General features: G+C 45.6%; 1 protein-coding gene across 1 annotated transcript; it reads left to right on the plus strand.

Annotated features, from left to right (window-relative positions):
* The first annotated feature begins 475 nt into the window (after nucleotides 1-475).
* Ppic (peptidylprolyl isomerase C) lies at nucleotides 476-12,713 on the plus strand. Its single transcript, XM_021655109.2, has 5 exons — nucleotides 476-689; nucleotides 5,848-5,961; nucleotides 6,390-6,483; nucleotides 7,966-8,150; nucleotides 11,750-12,713. The coding sequence occupies exons 1-5, from the start codon at nucleotides 573-575 to the stop codon at nucleotides 11,876-11,878; spliced, it is 639 nt and encodes a 212-aa protein (XP_021510784.1). The 5' UTR covers nucleotides 476-572; the 3' UTR covers nucleotides 11,879-12,713.
* Nucleotides 12,714-20,309: the final 7,596 nt, after the last annotated feature.

Genomic DNA, 20,309 nt, shown 5'->3' on the forward strand with positions numbered 1-20,309 from the left:
AAAAAAATCACCCTACAGCTACACCTCAAGGCCCAGTTTGAGTACTTTGCTTTCTCCGGGCAGAATTCTATCTGGTCCTAGTTCAAGAAAACCATGGAAAGGGCCAAGAAGTCAGCACCAGCCGTGGAACAAAATGCCTCGAGCTCCTTAAGTTTTTCCCAGAGATTGAATCCTGGAATTCCCAAAGATCTTCGAAAGCGAACATCTCTGCGAAAGGAAGTCCTGTCGAGAAACTTAATGCAGCCCTTTCAGACCTCCCCGAAGGTCGGAGAGGTGACCAGGTCCCGACGGAGCCGCGTTGGTATTCCGCTCCCTGCAGGGCTGGACGCGCGGTGCAGCCCCGCCGGGCTCCCTCTGCCTCGCACCTCCCCCGCCCGAGCCTCTTCCTCTGAGCCCCCAATCCTGGCCACGGGTTTGAACTTGGGAGGAGCGCGCCCCGGGTCCCCGCCCTGCCCGGATCCATCACCCTCCCTACCGGGACCGCGCAGGCGCAGGCGGCTGGGAGTCCGGCCACAGTCCCGGCGGAGCCTGAGGTTGCGCCGGTGCTGTCGCTGCCACTTGCACCGCTCACCATGAGCCGGGCACCCCGTCTGCTGCTGCCCGCGGTGCTCTGCCTGGGGCTCGGCGCCCTCGTGTCTTCCTCGGGGTCCTCGGGCGTCCGAAAGCGAGGTCCCACGGTTACGGACAAGGTGATCCAACGGCTACAGCAACTTCCCCTCCTGCGGGCCGGGCACTGGGGAGCTTGGGCAAGCAGACCTCTGTGGAAGGGCTGGAGAGAAGGGGCTCCCGTCGAGGGGGACTGGCGGGGACTTTGGGGGTGGCCTGCTGGGACCGAGGGAGCTGGGGATAGGCGGAGGAGGGACTAACTGGAATTTGAGACGGGCTGGGACTGGAGGGTTTAGAGATGGCCACGCGGCAGGCGGGAGGGAACGCCTGCGAGGAGCCAGCGGTGCGCTCCCACCACCCGGGGCTCCTGGGCTAGCTCCTGCCGCCCCTGCCGCCGGAGGTCTGGGCGTTGTTCCCCGGGCGGGCCCGACGTGAGAAGCTTGGGAAACGGGATGAGCTTCCAGAGCCCGCAGGCCCTTTCTCTTAGAAAGGAGGCCACTTCCTTGGAGTGGCCTGGATGTGGAACAAAGCGGCAAGAGCGTAGAGGGAGGGGACAGGCCGAGGAGTGGAGGCCCGGGCTGGGCTGCCTGCTCAGGACGTCACGCGCTGGGAAGAGCCTGGGCCCCCCCGTGGGGTACTCAGATGAGAATCGTCCTCCTCCCCTGTTTAGGAACTGTCACCCTCCAAAAGGAAAGAGTACGGTTTGAAACTTTGCGGCGGGCCGGGTTGAGTCCTGAGCAGGCATGACAAAGCGTCACTCAGAATCTTAAGAGAGTCATGTCGGGGAATCTCCAGGAACTTAGTCCGTACAGTGCCCACTGCTGAAGTTATTTCAGTCTCTTTGTCAGGGGACAAAAAGAAAAAGGTGCTGGGAGAAAGGGAGGGAGGGGTAATGACTACTTCCAGGAAAAAAAAAAAAAGTTCTAGCAGTCTTGGAATGGGATGGAAACAGCCGAAGTGGTCTTAATGACCAGTCCGGTTGCCTCTGGAAATGATACCTCAGAGGTTTAAATCCTCTACGGCAGACTCAGCCAAAGAGCCAGCGAGAAGGAGTGAGCCCAGCATCCACTGTCCTGAAACCTGAAAGCCAGCGTGGGTGAAGAAACATCCCTCCTCAGGGAGCCTCTTTATCTTTTAGGTATCTGAACTAGAAAACTGATTTGTGCAAGCCACAGAGATAAAGAATGTTTGGTCCGCAGGTACTGTTTCAGATAAAACCTTAACTATAAATATAAAATGCATATACCTCTGAAATAGCAAAGGAGGCGAACCTGATATTAGACGCACGCCATTTAAAAACACCCGACTAATGAGGAGAAACCAACCGGCAAAGGCTTGGGTGCCGAAATGAATTGCATGGGCACAGGCCTCCAGGTGGGAAAGCTGCCCTTGTCTCCCAGCCTGCCTAAAGGGCAGCTTGTCTTTGGGACAGAACTAAGGGCAGAATGGCCCGAGGTGAGGTTGGAAGAATGAGTGTTAGAAAGACTCTGAACAGCCTTGAAAGTCAAGGCTAGGAGTGTGGCCACTGAGGCCACCATTCTGAGGACTAGGGTGTGACTCAGAGGCAGTGTTCTCAACCTTCCTAATTCTGCAACCCTTTAACACACAGTTCCTTATGTTGTGGCCACCCGTGACCATAAGGTTATTTTCATTGCTACTTCGTAACTGTGATTTTCCTACTGTTTGAATAGTAGCGTAAATATTTGATATGCAAGATAATCTGATATGCAACGCCTGTGATGGGGGGGTTACAGCCTACAGGTTGAGAACCTCCACTCTGAAAAGTGGCTGAAGGGGTTTGCACGTGGGAATGACATAATTTCATATATGCTCTTAAGAAATTCCTGTGGTCACCTGGGATGGTGAGCTGAGAGGCCGTTCGGGGCTCCTCGCCAGACTCCAGATGGTGGCTTGGAGCAAGGTGGTAATCTTGGGAATGGGGGAAAAGGAATTTGAAGTAGATATTGGAAGCATAAGTAACAGGATCTGCTGAAAGCTTAGATGAAAGAGTTATAGGGTAGTTAGCTCAGCAGCGTGATGCCTGAGAAGATGTGAATTTCCGATATTAACAGTGGTATAAGTCCCCAGTGATACTGGAAATGCTTCCCCCAGAGAGCTTCTAAAATATATGGATAGAGGTTAACTCAGAGCGAGTCGGTGACAGTCACTGCAGTAGTGCCCAACCTCTAACTTGTGACACCTCCTGGCCAGCCTCTGGTGCAGCTGGGCAGAGAGGAGAGCCTCGGAAAGGAAAAAGCCATGGCTGCAGGGGAAGGGGTGGGGCATCCTGACTTCATCCGGAGCGCTGTTGCCTAGACCTGGGGCCCACTCTCAGAACTGCCAGCATAGTTTCTTTTTCGGCAAGCTTACTAAATTCTGACAGCCAGAGGTGTCTCGAGCCTCTCAGAGATCTACATTGGTGGGGCTCTTGAGTTACTCTGTTAACAAGGGTGTTACAGAGGAAAAGAGGCATTAAAAAGGAACTGTAGGTTAGCTGACTGTGGCTCTCCTGTGTCGTTTCGTTCACAGCCCTTTCTTTCACTGTGACCTCATCTAAAGGCAGGAATCTGTAGTTAAGAAGTCTGAGGTGCTCCCCCTCCACACACAGTGGGGCTCCTGCTTCCGTTTCAGCCTGGCAGCCTCCTGTCCCAGGTGCTCTGGTGTGAGCTCTAGATCACAGACTCAGAACCCATTTTCCAGCAAATGCCACTCTCTAGGTCACAGATTCACCTTGGACTGAAGTTCTAATGCTCGCACTCCTAGTTGGGAAGTTTAGGCCCAACACTTATCCTTCCTCATTCCCACCTTCCTTGTCTGCAAATTAGTCATAGCAGTCCCTGCTTCCCTCAGGTTGGGGGAGGGAATGCGTTACTTGGGGTGGCGGAGTGCGACACTGTCTCAGTTTCCCTGTTCCAGAGAACCTCGTTCTTAAGCTGGTGTGGACCCTCCAGACTCTGCCTGGGCTCCACGTGACGCCCATTCCTAAAGCCTCCTTGGCTTCTCCTCTCTCTGTTGCCTGGCAAAGCAGGAACCTCCGAGAGGCGCGTCTGCCCGGAGGAACTTGCAGCCGCTCCCTGCCCCAGCCACGAAGGCTGCCTTGGTGCTCGGCAGCCGGAACACGGGTCCTGCCTGGGTACCTTGGCTTCAGGAAGTATTGACCCCGGCCCTGTTGCCCTCCTTCCAGGCCTGCCTGCCACTCCTCCGGGGTGCCCTCTCCCAACCCTTCGTGCCCTCCAGGTCTCCGTGTGCAGTGTCCCTGGGCACAGCCCCCATGCTGTCTTTCGCCAACTGTGGTTATCTATTTATCTTTGCTTTTCTTCTTTTAATTTTTACTTCCAGACCTGTAACTTGCTGGCCCCGACCTCACACGGATCTCTGTCCCTGCCTCCCGCTGTGCTCACTTTATCCTACTTCCTACAAGCCGCCCTTAGGCCAGTTGGTGCAGGGACATTGCTTTGTACGTAGGTATTTAGTAACTACTTGTTGGCTAAACAGGATTGGACCTTGTCATTTCCATTAGAGCTGGGAACATTCCAATGGGATTCCTTATACTGTCCTCAGGGAGCTGGAGGGCATGGCAACGGGGAGAAAACGTTTCAGTGAGAGAGAGGTACGCTGGGCTGTGTGCACAGATGGGATTTTTGCAGCAGACATGCGGGTGCCGGCTTCTTTTGCTTCATCTCTTGCAGCTGTCTTCTTTGTTGCTTGCTAAGAACTTACTCCCTTATTTAAAAAGTCAGGAAGGCTTTGCAAGCCTTTATCTTACAGGCTGTCTCGTTAAAATTACACATTGGATTGTCTGAGGAGGCTGAAAATGCATCCCCAAGATCCTCTAGCGGGGGTGCTCTGTTCCTGCCACATTCCCTTCCCATCTGGGTGTGGAAATCCCTTAGAGAGACAACTGCTCACTGTCAGACTCACGGGTGCTGAGGCAGCCCTCTGTCCCCCAAGCTGCACTGGTGGTCCTCTTCTGCCACCACTCACACCAAGAGCCAAGTCTGCAATGCTTCCAGGAAAGCTCTCGGATATAAATGATAATAAGACTGTGGCTGTTTCGGCCATGTGGACATGTAAATACCACACAAAGCACTAAATATCACATCAGCCCGTGACAGGTGCTCTGATATATCGGCAGAAGCCCTTGCCTTGAGCTGAGTTTGACAGTCTTTACCTAGTGATTTTTCTAGATTGCAAGGCATCTTTTTTCTTTGACAACCCTTCTTATATCTTTTAAAGCCATCCCTTGAATGTCTTTTTTTACCCATTCAAACAGTAAATTGGTTCGTATAATCTAAACTTGCTAATAGAATGCCCTTTGACTCCGTGGCCTTTTCAAGCCTCCTGTCTCCGAATCATCAGAACATAGTGATTTGTGAAGCAAAATGTGTATAATTTCATTCCAGGTGAAACAGTCTTTAAAAAGAAACTCCAAGAGAACTTTTAAGGTTTAATTTGAAAAAAAAAAAATGTGATTCATACTTCTAGCTGTGCTATCTTTCTTTTGTTCTAAGATGACAGAGAGAGAACAAATTCTACTTGGGTGTCTGTGGGAACAGGCCCCCGAATCCAGTGTTGAAGTTTACAGAACAATAGCTTCGTGAGTAGCCCAGTACAGGTTGGCTGTCCTGCTGGGGACCTGGCGTCTTACTGCTCTTGGATGTGAATGGCAAACCTTCTGAAGGATTGCTGTTTTGTGTCATCATCTGTGGCTGTTCCCTTGACAGCAGGCGTCTACTGAGAATTGACTGTGAGTTTGGCAGTGTTTGAAGTGACAAGGAGGCAAATTTGGATGGGTAGCCTTCGGCTCCTCTCACCATTTTTCCCCCTCCTGCCAATAGTAAAGAGTGTTACTTTTAAAGAGCAATAGTCTCTGCTCCATTCTTCATCCACAAAGAAGGGAAGTGGGGAAAAGCATAGCTGTGGTTTTCTAGGGCTTGATGGGAGTCCTGTACTGCAGAGTTTACAAGTTGAGTCTGGCCATATTGAAATCAAGCTTCATACTCAAGTACCTGGTACACCGCTTGACCCGTAGGTGGTGCTCAATAAATGTTTGTTGAATGACTATTTGGGAACACAGTATTGTTCTGCACCTGGAACTGGCCTCATGCATCCTGACTCTCATAAAACACCGACGGGCAGGCTTTCCTATAGGGACCAATTTTCAGATTTGACTTTGATTTCGCTCAGATTTCTGTCTTTTTCGTACGGTGACCTTTTTCTGTGCATCTCAATCACCCGCAGGTCTTCCTTGATGTGAAGATTGGAGACAAAGACGTGGGTAGAATTGTGATTGGCCTCTTTGGAAAAGTTGTACCCAAGACAGTGGAAAACTTTGTGGCTCTAGCAACAGGAGAGGTCTGTCCCAGCCTTATTTATTGCCTTTAACTGAACACAAGTGTGGATCCTCCTTAAGACAAGAGACAAAGCTATCTTCTGGAAAAATGAGAATTAACGTAGCGGATGAGTGTGTGACATTTTAGAATTTGGTTTTCTTATAATTATTCAAACACACAGTGTCCTTAGACTTCTAGAAATTGAGAGAAAAATATATCAAGTGAAAATACAGACTGCTATTTTTTTGCTTATTCCCATTAATACTTGATTTCCACGGCTGAGTTATTTGGGCCCAGTTAGTGATAAGCTTTTCCCCAGTACATAATTACTAGGACCTAGTCAAATTCTGTAAACATTTTGTTCAGTTTTTCTCGTGTTCAGATAAACACTGCTCACCTTTCAATATGGGTTGTTTCTCCTTGTCCATTCAACCGAACTCATCTCTTTAGAAAGGCTACGGGTACAAAGGGAGCATCTTCCACCGCGTCATCAAGGACTTCATGATTCAAGGAGGGGACTTCACAGCTAGAGACGGCACCGGAGGTGACACTGTCCTTGCCTTTCTCCCTTCCCACTTGACGGGCTGAAACCAAAGCATTAGAGAGGAGGCCACACATGTATTGAAGGCTGGGGTTTAGTTCTTGCAGAAATACGCAGGACTAGGGATGTAGCTCAGTGGTAGGGTGCTTGCTTACCATGCATGAAGCCTTGGAGTCCATCACCAGCACCACAAAACAAGAACCAAGTGGTAAAGGGTATGCAGTGCAGGGTGGAGAAGAGAAATACACTCAGGATCCTCGGCGATAAGGTTTGCAGAGAACCGTGCATAGAAGCACCCTAGGCTGCTGCACCACCTGATCTCCAAAAACTGCAGCTGGCTCTGGTACCCATGCCCTCACTCAGGGGGCTGGGGGGGGGGGAACACCACTTTCACCTACTTCCTTTCCAGAGTCCAGCAGGGACAGTGACAGCTTTACTTTGCCCTCTCTTCTATTTTTATTCTCTTCTACACCTTCCCTGCTCGCTGTGTGTATGTGTTTCGGGGTGCGGGTAGTGCTAAATCTTAGGTTAAAATTTTCTGAGTTTGGAAGAGAGGACATTTTGGAGCATTTAGCCTAGACCTCTGTGTGAGCAGAGCTATCCTCCAGGCCACCTCCCATGCCTTAGACCAGCAGCTTTAAAATTCTTGGTTTTGGTTTCCACTTCTGGTACTTCTAGCTGAGCCAGGGTTTTTGAGGTTGGCAATCTCTGGGTAGACAGGCTGTGATAAGAAGTGGCCAGGACAGGCCCTGGAGGGGCCGGAACATGGGGTGGGTGGTTCTTACAGTCCACACTGCTGCTATTGAGAAAGGGCCCCTGCCATCGCTATTGCTTCACTAGAACTCCAGGACAGGGGTGTTTCTAGTTGTGATTGTCCTCTGTGTCCTATGGGCTCGGAGGTCACACCTGTCACTTACTGAGGAGCTGCTGCTTGCTGCTGTTGGTGCTGAGGCAAGAAAAAACTCTAGGCTTAGAGTCAGAGAGCCAGATTTTGCAATTCTGCTCTATTTTTGAGTTTTGTAACTCTTTCCCAGCAAACTCAGATTTGAGAGGCCTATTTTGTGGGATCATTGTGGGGTTAAACCAATGTATATGCCTAGTGCTTGGCTATCTGGTTGGGTGCTGAGATGGGGGTGACCTAGGAACCACTTCACCTGAGCACATAGCAGAGCAGGGCCACCAGGATGGCTCAGCCACCATCCTGCCCTGCTTTCAGATGTCATCTTCCCTTCAAAATGAAATTGCTGACCCATTTGGTCAAATTTTGGCTTGAGGTACTTGGGGCCTTCTTTAGTTTGCCTCAGACCCTAGTGTCTATCTCCTTAGTGAGGCAGCTTTGTCCTGCCCATTCACTTCTTACATTTGTCTGTCCTCATTCCTGTCACCCATGGGGTTCTCTTAACTAATTACACAAAAGACTCAGGTTTCTCTGAAGAGTTTGCTTTTGACATCTGCTGTCATCCCTCCTTGTTCCCCCTCATCCAGGTGTAAGCATTTATGGTGACACATTTCCTGACGAGAACTTCAAACTGAAGCACTATGGCATTGGGTGGGTCAGCATGGCCAATGCTGGCCCTGACACCAACGGCTCCCAGTTCTTCATCACCTTGACCAAGCCCACCTGGTTGGATGGCAAACATGTTGTATTTGGAAAAGTCCTGGATGGGATGGTAATTTGAAATATCTTTTTTCCCCCTCTCTTACAAAGCTTTATATTTATGAGGAGATCTTCAATGATTCATTGAATCTAAAATGTGCCATTAGATACCCGTTATTTGATGACTAGAGTTATCAAAGTGGACCAGTAATATATGGCATGGGATTTTAATTGCTAAAGACATTAAAGTAGACAGGGGAGAAGCTAGGTACTTCAGTTATTTTAAGAAACATAACCAAATAAACCAAGGGCTGAATATGCATTCAATGAAATATTTGGTATTTTAAAGTAATAAATGAGTGCATGCAATAACATATATATATATATATATGACCTATCTATCACCTAGCTGGATAGCTCTCTGTCTGTCTATCTATCATCTATCTATTCACACGTTTTGAAATCTTATTCAGTCACAAAAAGATAGTGTATAAGTTTAATTATATAAGGTATTTAGAGTAGTCAAGTTCATAGAGATAGAAGATTGACAGTTGTAAGGGGTAGAATAAGAGGTATTTGATGAATACAGACTTTAGTTTTGCAAGTTGACAGAACTTCTGATTGCATGCATGTAGATAGACATGACTAAGCTATGTACTCATTTTGTGATTTTTCTTGAGAAGAGATGGACAAACACCTGTTCACTCTAGATAGAGCAGCGATGACAGACAAATGGAATGATTCTACCAAAGCCCAGCTTGGCAAACCTATTAGTTTATTGGGGTTTCTTATGGGAGTCTAGATGAGGGTTTACTTACAGGAGCATCAAGGCAGCTATGTCACTGAAGAGCCCATTCCAACATGAGTAACTACTCTAAAAAGCTACAGCCATGGAGATTTCAGCATAGCCTGCCAGCAGTTCAACTGTCCTTCAAGTTCCCTTTACCCAGCAGTCCTTATTCCTTATATAACTTGGGCGAGGTGCCTTGTGAATCTTGTAAATTTCAGGGACTATCTGAGATTTTTAAGTTGTTTATTCCTGAGTCTTAAGAGCCTCCATCTGAAAAAAAAATCACTATAGAATTTTGAGCTATAAAATAAACCCTTTCTCCCATTAAAAAAAAAAAAAAAGGAGCCTCCATGTAGAATGTATCATACACTATGTGAAATTTTTCAATATGGAGGATATTACTACATGGTAGTCCTTAAAAGTGGATTGATGGTAAATTTTGTGTTCTATGTTTCTTACCACAATTAAAATAAAATATTAGCCTACAGGTGGTATACAACTTTAATCCCATACTCAGGAGGCAGAGGTAAGCAGATATCTGGACTTGAGGCCAACCTGGTCTACAGAGTGAGTCCAAAGCCAGACAGAGATACATACTGATATTCTGTCTTGGAATAAAATACAAATATAGCCGACTGTGGTGACAAATGATTTATAATCCCAATACTGAAGAAGCAGAGGCAGGAACATTGTGATTTCAAGACTATCTGTGCTATACAGAAAGTCCTAAGCCAGCCTGGGCTAAAACCAAGACTTGTCTCAATAATAAAAAAATGATCAAACAAATACTTTCAAAAAATCCTGAACTCATGTGACACAATCCACATATTAAGTTACATATAAAGACACATATTATAATTACCAGAAACTATTAAAAGGATCCAAATCTACACTGCTACTTACTCATTGAAAAATATCCAATTCATAACCCATATCTGAAAATCCCCATTCTTCTCAACTCTCAGGATTTCTTCTATACTGCCAAGAATAGCTTGCTCAGTCTCTGCCAAGTGTCCAGCTATCCTGGTTAGCTTCCTTGTTGCTGTCATGAAACACTGAGCAACTTGAAGAGGAAAGGATTTGTCTTCAGAGTGTGTATTGCTGAAACACTGTGACCAAAGTAAACTGGGAAGGAAAGGGTTTATTTGGCTTACAGTTCTACATTCATCATTGAAGACGGTCAGGGCAGGAAATCAAGTGCAGGAACCTGAAAGCAGAAGTTGATGTGGAGGCCATGAAAGGGTGCTGCTTAGTGTCTTGTTCCCGTTGGCTTGCTAAGCCTGCTTTCTTATAGAACTTAGGACCACCAACCTACGGATGGCACCAACCACAATGGGCTGGGCCCTCCGCCATCATTCACTAAATTTTAAAATGCCCTACAGGCTTGCCTATAACCCAATCATATGAGACATTTTCTCAGTTGAAGCCCTCTTCTCTTCAGTGACTCTATCTAGCTTGTGTCAAGTTGACATAAAACTAGCCTGCAAAGGATTTAGGTGTCCAGGATACCGTCCATCAATGAAGGAAGTCAAGGCAGGAACTTGGAGGCAGAAACTGAAGCAGAGGCTATGAAGGAGTGCTGCTTCCTGGCTTGCTTTCCATGGCTTTCTCAGCCCGCTTTCTTACATCATCCAGGACCATGTGCCCATAGTGGGCTGGGCCCTCCAATATCAATCACCAATGAAGAAAATGTCCCACAGACATGCCCACAGATGGAGGAGTGACTAAGTTGACACCAACCCTGGCTTCCCTTTGCTCTTTGCTCTATTTCTTTGGGTTTCGTTTGTATGTGACCTGCTTTGGGTCATCTGGGTTCACACAGCATCTCACTAGCTGTTTTTTCTATCACACATATCGACTGCTATCCTTATGCCACCTAATTGAAGGCCAGGAACAGAGTTGTACTAGGGTGAGCTCATCATACAGAGCTTTCTTGGTCACAGTGTCCTCCATCCTTCAGTGTGAACCTTAGGTCCATGGCTATGAAGGACTCTCCAGGGTCCCTGCCACTTGGGATTAACTTATACCCATCACAGATGCAACTGCTAGACAAATGGCTTAGGTTGTCTGTAAAGAAGTAAAGTAAGAGCCAGGCTTCTGCTACAAATGCTTTCTGGACTGCATTCGCTGGCCTAGACTAGGACAGGGGTAGAGCTGAAGTGGATCTGGATGCCGTGCTAATAATTACAATGGTTAAATAGAATAGCTTCTATTAGAGCTATGGATTTACAAAACTAGCTAAGTCTTTAAAATATAAAATGTTTATTAATGAAGAAATGGGGACATGTATATTATCTGAGTTTCTAAGGATCAAGTGATTTTATTCTGAGTGGACTGAAATAGAGCATATATATTTGTATATATACATTTACATATCATACACTATGTGTGATATATGTGTGTGTGCTATATGTATACATATCTATTATAGCATGTATATGTAAACACCCCGGATAATCTCCAGGGTGCTCCACTCATGGTAGCCATGTTTTGAAGAATGATAGTAGCAGATGAGAAGAATGCTGGAGTTGTGTTACAGAACATGGTTTTATAATAATGAAACATGCCCAGGGCTGGGGATGTAGCCCAGTTGGTAGAGCGCCTACTGAACATACAGGAAGAGCTGGGCTTGAGCCTCCCCACCACTTAAATCTGATGTGGTGGTGCAGACCAGCCATCCCAGCATTTGGAAGCAGAACTATCAAAAGATCAGCAAGTTCTAGGCCAGCCTGACATGCAAGGCCGTGTCTCCAAAGAGAAATAACATGTTTCTCCTTGGAGAAACATGACCCATTTGTGCTTCTGGAATCGGACTAGCGACTCCTGTGAATTGTCGCAGCTGCTGACCCCAGATAAGCACAGGTCTGTTTCTGTCTTACCAGACTGTGGTGCACTCCATAGAACTGCAAGCCACGGATGACCACGACCGCCCATTTACCGACTGCACCATCGTCAACAGTGGCAAGATCGACGTGAAAACGCCCTTTGTGGTTGAGGTCCCCGACTGGTGACAGAAATGTCACGAAACAGGGAACACACTCCGGCTGGTCCATGTGTGCACCTGCTGTCCACCATCCGTCCTCTGATTCTTTGGCTACTTTAAGTTGTACTTTTTAAAAAATTGTCTTTTAATTTCCCCAGTCCAGATTGCAACAGAGATTTAAAAATCCACACAGATGTCCCAGAAAGCACTTATGATCTCAGCATTTGGGAGTTAGAGAGAGGAGAAGCAGGGGTTCAAGGCCAGCCTTGGCTATATAGAGTTTGAGGCTAGCCTGGTCTTTGTGGAACCTTGTCTCAAAAAAAAATCACACCAACAACAATAAAAATCAATCAACCAACGTTTATTGTGCATGACTTTGCCATATTACCTGAGCAGGTACTTTAAATTGAAACAACATATCTTTCATTTACAATGGTGCTATTTTTACATCAGAAAACTTTGGTTTGGCTATTTATTTTTAAGAACATGGTCTTAAGCTGGGCATGGTAGCACACACCTATAATCCCAGCACTCAGGAGGTAGAGACAGGTGGATCTCTGTGAGTTCAAGACCAGTCCAATCTACAGAGCAAATTCCAGGATAGCCAGGGCTACACAGAAAGAAACCCTTTCTCAAACAAATAAGAACACTGTCTTTTAATTGTTTAGTTTCACTCAGTTCCTTGTGATCGTCACTGGGTGATCTGGAAGGTTTGTTTGAGAAAGGTGAATATAATGAGGTTTAGAATTCTCTGTTCAAATAATTCTTGTCAGGTAAAGGGAAATTTGAGTATTATCGTATGTTGTATGTCATCAGCATTTTTATGCTTTGATGTTCTTTTTATTAAATTCTTTTTATGTGAATTGGCTCTTTTTGCAAGACTTTTATTTTCATTTTTACATTATGGATATTTTGTCTGAATGTGTGTACAGTGTCCATGAAGTTTAGAAGAGGGCACCAGGCCCTGGTACGGGAGCTGTAGACAGTTGTGAGCTGCCATATGTGTGTTAGAAATCAAATGTGGGTTCTTTGGAAGAGCACCAGAAATGGGGAGACACAGACTCTGCATCCCAAACATGTAAGTTCATCATTCACAGTGGTTCTCAACCTTCCTAATGCTGCGACCCTTTAATAGAGTTTCTCATGATGTGGTGACCCCTCCCAACCAGAAAATTATTTTCATTGCTACTTCAATTTTGCTGCTGCTTTGAATCATAATGTAAATACCTGATATGCAGGATATCTGACCTGTGACCCCTGTGAGGATTACGACCCACAGGCTGAGAACCACTGATTTAGTCTGGCATCTTGAGTGCAGTTGTTATCCAATCTTAGTTGGTAGTGTGAGTCAAGATTCAGGCTGTATTTAAGTGAAATGGGACACAGTAGTCTTTTTAGGGCTGTGTGACGTCTGTGGCTATACAGCAGAGGCCAGGCTCTGCTTAGGTGGGGAGAGAATCATGCCAGGCAGTGAGAGTCAGGGAAGGCTCTCATTATTGCAGAAAGAAAACTGTCTCAGCAAGAGATGGAGTAGGAGAACTGGAGCGTTGGCTCAGCAGCTGAACACTCGGTCTTGTTCTTACAGAGAACCCAGTACCCACATGGCAGTTCACAACGATCTGGAACAACGCCAGTTCTGGGGCTCCAACACCTTGGTCACCTCCTACTCATTCTTCACATCTTTGTGCAAACTTCATCCCTCAAGGGATTCACAGGAAGCAGCTCTAATGGGGTTTCCCACCCAACCCTAGTAGCACACATCATCTCTCTCATCTCCCTCATCTCTCTTTATGCTTGCTGACCTTCCACTTTTCTCCCCGAGAATGTCAGCTGCATAAGACCCATTTCTTTGTCCATTCTCATATCTCAAAAGTCAAACTAAGATCTGATTCAGTCTGTTACAGAAAAGCCCCACAATAAATATTTGTTGTTAAAAATATATGCACAAACCATTCCCTAAGCGTAGTATAGATTTTACAATATCACCATAAGGAACTGTATTAGAAGATGGCAGCATTAGGAAGGTTGAGAACCACTACCCTTGGTTCCTATGAAATAGGCCCTGTTGCATACCACATGAATATGCAGCAGATCATCAGGCACTAAAACTTCTGTGACAGAAAAAAGAGCAGGGGGAGAGGCCAGAGAATGCAGGGTGGTTGGGAACGACATGAGTGGGGCCACGTGATACTGAGAGAAGGGTAGGGCCAGAGAGTTCAGAAACAGTGGCCCCCAATGAAGGCAAATGGGTCCAATAAACATCAGGGGCTGAAATACAATGTCCAGTGGCTTGGTGCTTGTGCTGGCTAGATTTATGTAAATTTGACTCAAGTTAGAGTCAGCAGAGAAGAAGGGGCCTCAATTGAAAAAATGCCTCAATAAGACGAGGCTATAGCAACGTCCTTAGTCATCAGGGAAATGCAAATCAAAATGACCCTGAGATTTCACCTTACACCCATCAGAACGGCTAAGATCAAAAACTCAAGTGACAACAGATGCTGGAGAGGATGTGGAGAAAGGGGAACCCTCTTCCACTGCTGGAGGAAATGTAAACTTGTGCAACCACTTTGGAAATCAATCTGGCACTTTCTCAGACAATTAGGAATACTGCTTCCTCAAGATCCAGCTATACCACTCCTAGGCATATATCCAAAAGTGGCTCAAGTACACAACAAGGACATTTGCTCAACCATGTTTGTAGCAGCTTTATTCGTAATAGCCAGAATCTGGAAACAACCCAGAAGTCCCTCAACGGAGGAATGGATACAGAAAAATTGTGGTACATTTATACAATGGAATACTACTCAGCAATTAAAAACAAGGAAATTGTGAAATTTGAGGCAAATAGTCGGAACTAGAAAAAAAACATCCTGAGTGAAGGTATCCCAGAAAGACTCACGTGGTATATACTCACTTATAAGTAGAAATATATTAGACATATAATATAGGATAAACATACTAAAATCTGTACACCTAAAGAAACTAAGCAAAAAGGAGGACCGTGGGTAACATGATCAATCCTCACTCAGAAAGGCAAACAGGACAAATATCGGCACAGGGAGAAAACAGGGAACAGGACAGGAGCCTCCCACAGAGGGCCTCTGAAAGACTCTACACAGTAGGGTACCAAAGTAGATGCTGAGATTCATAGCCAACCTTTGGGCAGTGTGCATGGTGTTATGCCCAGTTCATGAACCCCGAAAAATCAGGAATAGACTCTGCTGTAAATACATTAGGTTTTTTAAATTGTATACACGTTTGAACATGGGACACTGTTCTGCCCAGTTCGCAAACCCCAAAAGACCAGGAATGAACAGACTCTGCTGTAAATACATGAGGTTCTTTTTATTATAAATCATTACAAGCTGCAGCTTGTGCCCACACCCCCCACCACCGAAGGGGTGAGAGCCTAGCGCCCGGTGCTCAGGTTAGTTGGGTGATTTAAAGATTCTGGTCCCTCCCAGTATGCTCAAGGCAGGAGTGATTCCTGCCTGGCAAGCATCTATTGGTCAAAATGCTACATTTTGAATTGATTGGCTATAGGAAGGTCCCCAGACCATTAATGATCTGGTGTCCCTCCCTAGGGGGATGGGCCCGTTTCCTAGCAACTGTATCTCTAGTGGGTGGGGAAAGAATGCAGTAAGGCTAGTTCTTCCTCGCAGGTGGCTGGACAGGTCTCCACCTAGCTGGCCTTAGTTCAGGCTTGTGTTTTAAACTTTAAAATAATAGTCACTGATTTTTTAATCCTTTGGTCTCTCAGGAATCTTATGAAAGAATGGGGAGATAGAAAGACCTGAGGGGACAAAAGCTCCACAAGGAGAGCAACAGAACTAAAAAATCTGGGCCTAGGCTTTTTTTCTGAGACTGATACTCCAACCAAGGGCATGCATGGAGATAACCTAAAACCCCTGCTCAGATGTAGCCCATGGCACTTCAGTGTCCAAGTGGGTTCCCCAGTAATAGGAACAAGGACTGTCTCTGACATGAACTCAGTGACTGGCTCTTTGATCACCTCCCTCTGAGGAGGGAGTAGCCTTACCAGGCCACAGAGGAAGATAACGCAGCCACTCCTGATGGGACCTGATAGGCTAGGGTCAGATGAAAGGGGAGGAGGACCTCCCCTATCAGTGGACTTGGAGAGGGGCATGGGAGGAGAAGAGGGAGGAAGAGTGGGATTAGGAGGGAATGAAGGAGGGGGCTATAGCTGGGATACAAAGTGAATAAACTAATTATTTAAAAAATATTTTTTTAAAAGGAAAAAAAATGATGAAGCTATAGGCAGGCCTGTGAAACATTTTCTTAATTAGTGATTAATGAGGGACGGCTCGGTCCATTGTGGATGGTGGACCTGGGCCCCACAGTAGTAGTAGTATCTGTATTCCATCCCTAGGATGGTGGTCCTGGGTCTACAAGAAAGCAGGCTGAGCAGGCCAGGGGGAGCAGGCCAGTGAAGCAGCACCCCTCCCTGGCTTCTGCATCAGCTCCTGCCTCCAGGTTCCTGCCCGGCCTGAGTTCCTGTCCTGACTTCCTTGGGTGACCAACAGCGATATGGAAATGTAAGTCAAATAACTTGCTCCCCACTTGCTTTTTAGTCGTGATGTTTTATCGTGGCAATATAAACCCTAAGACAGTGCTGTCCCTCAACCTGGCTCCATGAATGGCTTAGGTCTGGGTGTTTGACCTCAGTTGTATTAATCAGTCTCAACCATCAGCCAGGATATAGGAAAAGAGCAGCTGTCTTTGTGCAAAGGATACAGTGTAGTAAGACTGAGAATGAAATCATCAGAGAAAGGCAGGACCAGAAGGAAAAAGGATGGATTCCTACATGCAACATCAAAGCGAAAGGAGGGATTATTTAGAGTGAAGAGGAAGAGAAGGAGACAAAGAAAGGCAATAAAAGAGCCAAATAAGAGGAGTATAAATATATGTATAATATTTTATAACTAAAATAATAGATATGTATATTTAATAACAATATTTAATAATTATATATGTATATATAAAGTATATGAAAGTGGGACAATGAAACCCATTGCTTTGTATACTAAATTTTAAAAGTTAATAAAGAAAATGAGAAAACATGTGTTCCTGAAGACATCACTTAGCTTCTGTGTCCAGTAATGTCTGAATTTAATTCATCCCTCCCTTTTCGCTACCCAGCCAATAATCTCCTTTTTCGCTTAAGCCAGGACAAATTGATTTCCTTTGACATACAACCTGAACTCTTTGTCTAACAGAGCAATATTGAAAACATTTTGTGCACAAAGGCTAAGAAATAACTAAAGGAAAATGCTGGAAGTAACTTTAACCCCCAATGTTTATTAAGTATCTATCACATAACAGAATAGCACCATTCATGAAGAATAATGGGAGTAATGATGGGCTTACGCTTTTATTTTTGAGATGCGGCCTCATGCACCTGAGGCTAGTCTTGAGCCCCTGTATAGCTGAAGATGACCTTGAACGTCTGATCCTCATGGCTCCACCTCCCACACGCAGAGGTCGCAGATGTACACCAGGTTTATGGAGTCCTCGGGGTCAAAGCCCAGGCTTAGTGAATGTTAGGCAAGCGCTCTACCAACCATGCTACAGCGCCAGCCCCGTATCGTTGGCTTGTAAGAGCAGAAATCCTGCTAGCAAGGATGGCTCTGTGGGAAAGGGTATTTGCTGCCAATCCCAGAGACCTGACTTCAATCCGCTTGTCCACACTGTTGAAGGAGGGAACTGACCCTCACAAGTTATTTGTCCTCTCGCCTCCGAGTACGTGCAATAGCACGTGCCTCCCGTGTGCCCCAACACAATACATAGATGAATGTAATAGTTACATAAATGCAACCGCTTGAAGCAAACAACAAATGTAGCTTTCCACAGTGGGTGAGAATGGTGGGAGGTATTTACTCTCACTTGTTGTATTCTTTCTACTTTTTTCAGGTTTCCAATTATTCCCTAGGATGCATTTAATGTTAGTAATAACAACACCCCCACCCCCCATATTTTAAACAAAGGCAACAAGAAGAAACTGGAAACAAAGGACCTCACAGAGGCAAAAGTGCCTACAGCCTTTACATCAGCAAGCACATAAGGTACTGCGAGCCTACGCATAAGGATGTGCACCTGGGCCCATATCCGCCACCTAGGTTTTAATCAGGATGAGCTGAAGTGACAAGGAAAAAAAGTAGTTCATCTTAGAAGTGATGAATTCTGAGAGCTCTCGAGCCCTGGCAGTAAATGATCCCATCTTTGATTGTACCAGACGACCAATGAGCTAATGACACCACGCCCCGCCCCCAAACAAATAAAGCCAAACAAACAAAACTTGTATGTGGTAGGCCAGGATTCAGCCTGAAACCTCACTATGAAAGTGAGAACTGTGGCTTTTTGAACAAATTGTACGTGTGTGTGCTTACAGACCTTAGGAGCTGCTTTTCTCCTTCCACCACGTGTGTCCTGCGCATGGAGCTCAAGGCATCAGGCCTGTTACTGGCCAAACCATCACACCCCGTCTGTTGCAGTTTTATAGTCTAGCATGTTCTGCACCAGCTTTTTTTGAAGTAAACACTTCATTATTTTGCTGATCCTGATGATAAAAGAACACATGTGTAGCTGTGGGCGGGTATAGATTCAGAAGAAAATTACCCTGGAAACCATCACCAAACCCAAGTTATTACAATTTAGTTTAGAACCACTTTAATAAACAATTTAAAACATTTTGGCATTCTTAGCCATAATCTGCTTTATTCTCCACCAGTGCTAGTTAGTAATTTTCTGGACCATCAACTAAGTGCTTGGTAAAATTTATTCTTGGGTCATATTAGTTGGAATGACAGTTTCAGGATTATCAATTACTTCATTTTTTGGTGAATTCTTAGATTTTTGAATAAAACTCAACCAACCTCATTTCTCAGTCCAGCCGTTTTGAGTTACAAAAAGGCAAAAACATGGCAAGGCTTTTATAAGGGGTTTGGCTTTGTTTTTCAAAATTCTTATAATTCAGACAGGCAAGGAAATCTTTGATCTAGAAGGTTTAGAAATCAAATACCCCTCAAGGCATTCTTGTGTTTTGCAATTGAAGGAAGAGTGAAAAGAGTATTTGTAATGGAAAATGTTGCTGCCTCTCAGTACACAGCGACTTTTACTTAACTCTGTAATTCAGCTCATGAAGCTTTTGGCTGAGGGCAAGCTTTAGCTATGACATAACATAGCCCCAACCTTGTTAGTGGAGGAGAAAGAGCTGTAAGGAATCCAGAATTAGGGTGCTAGGCAGAGGCGTAGTGGCAGGAAAATGTCTATGTGACAAATATTAGAAGACAAAGCAAAAAGCATCTTAAAACCCATCGTCAGCATCTCTGGACACCAGCATGTCCAACATACTAACACCCCTTTAGTACCTACTTTTGGGGGACCAATTTCATAATTTTGTTTGATATTGCGGTAGCCAGTTCTCATCCATGTTGACAGTGTGTAGATTTTGACTGTGGTGACAGGAACACAAGTTACCAAAGTTCAGAGGTTTTTTGTTTTTGTTTTTTTTAATTTTATTTACTTTATCTTTTGAAGCTTTCTCCTGCTTATGGTTTCCAGGCAAGCACGTGGATGCAGATGGGGAATTCTTTGTTTAGTCCAGAAAGCTTTGCTGAGGCTGGTCCCGACGAGCACCTCCTCAGTCCCCTGCTCCTTGGTGAAAAGGCCCGCTCTGAGAGCTGGAAGGCGTGCTTCTTAACTCCCACTCCTGGCATGCGCTTGTGAATGGAGAGTGTGCAGTGCTGGGTCACCTCCCTGATAGCAGAATGAGAGCCTTGCTCTTTACACCACCCTATTTTTAAGGGGAGCCATTCTGGCCGGCCCACATTAGAACAGAAGAGCGCCAGGGATGTCTGACACTCATTCTTGTGGCTTCTGGGAAGTTAGCTAAGTGTCCACACTCACCAGCTTCTTAAGAGTCAGAGAGTATTCCTGCAGCACCCTGGACCTTTAAAATTACTGTCCCCTAAGTAAGCCATCCTCGGTAAAAGGAACTTTTATTCTCCTCGTTCAGTTGTTGTCTTGGAGGCTTACTGCCTTTGTCTGCTAACCTAGGCCTCGTCCTGGAAGCTTCTAGCCTCCAGACAATCTAACCTAGGCCTAGAATGTTTTCAGCCTCTGAGACTTAATAAGCTTACCTTTTAATAAGCTCACCCTTCCTTGTTCTTACTGAGCTCTGGGCTGGCTGGTTCAGCTCAGCTGATCTGGCTCAAACTCTTCTCCCAGCTGACTTATTCAATCTGGCTTTTCTCTTAGCCTCTGAATTGCCCTGCTTGGCCTCAGACTAAGTCAAGCAATCTGCTCTAATCTCCTGGTTCCTTCTTGTTCTCTGACTCATTTGGTCTTCACCTGAGATTTTTCTCTGCAATCTGTCTCTCTGTTACTATCCAGGTAAAAAACTCTCTCCTCTGTCTCTTTCCCTCATTGCCCCTTAAGTA

Source organism: Meriones unguiculatus, chromosome 2 (assembly GCF_030254825.1).
Source record: "Meriones unguiculatus strain TT.TT164.6M chromosome 2, Bangor_MerUng_6.1, whole genome shotgun sequence".
In the NCBI taxonomy this organism is placed as follows: Eukaryota; Metazoa; Chordata; class Mammalia; order Rodentia; family Muridae; genus Meriones; species Meriones unguiculatus.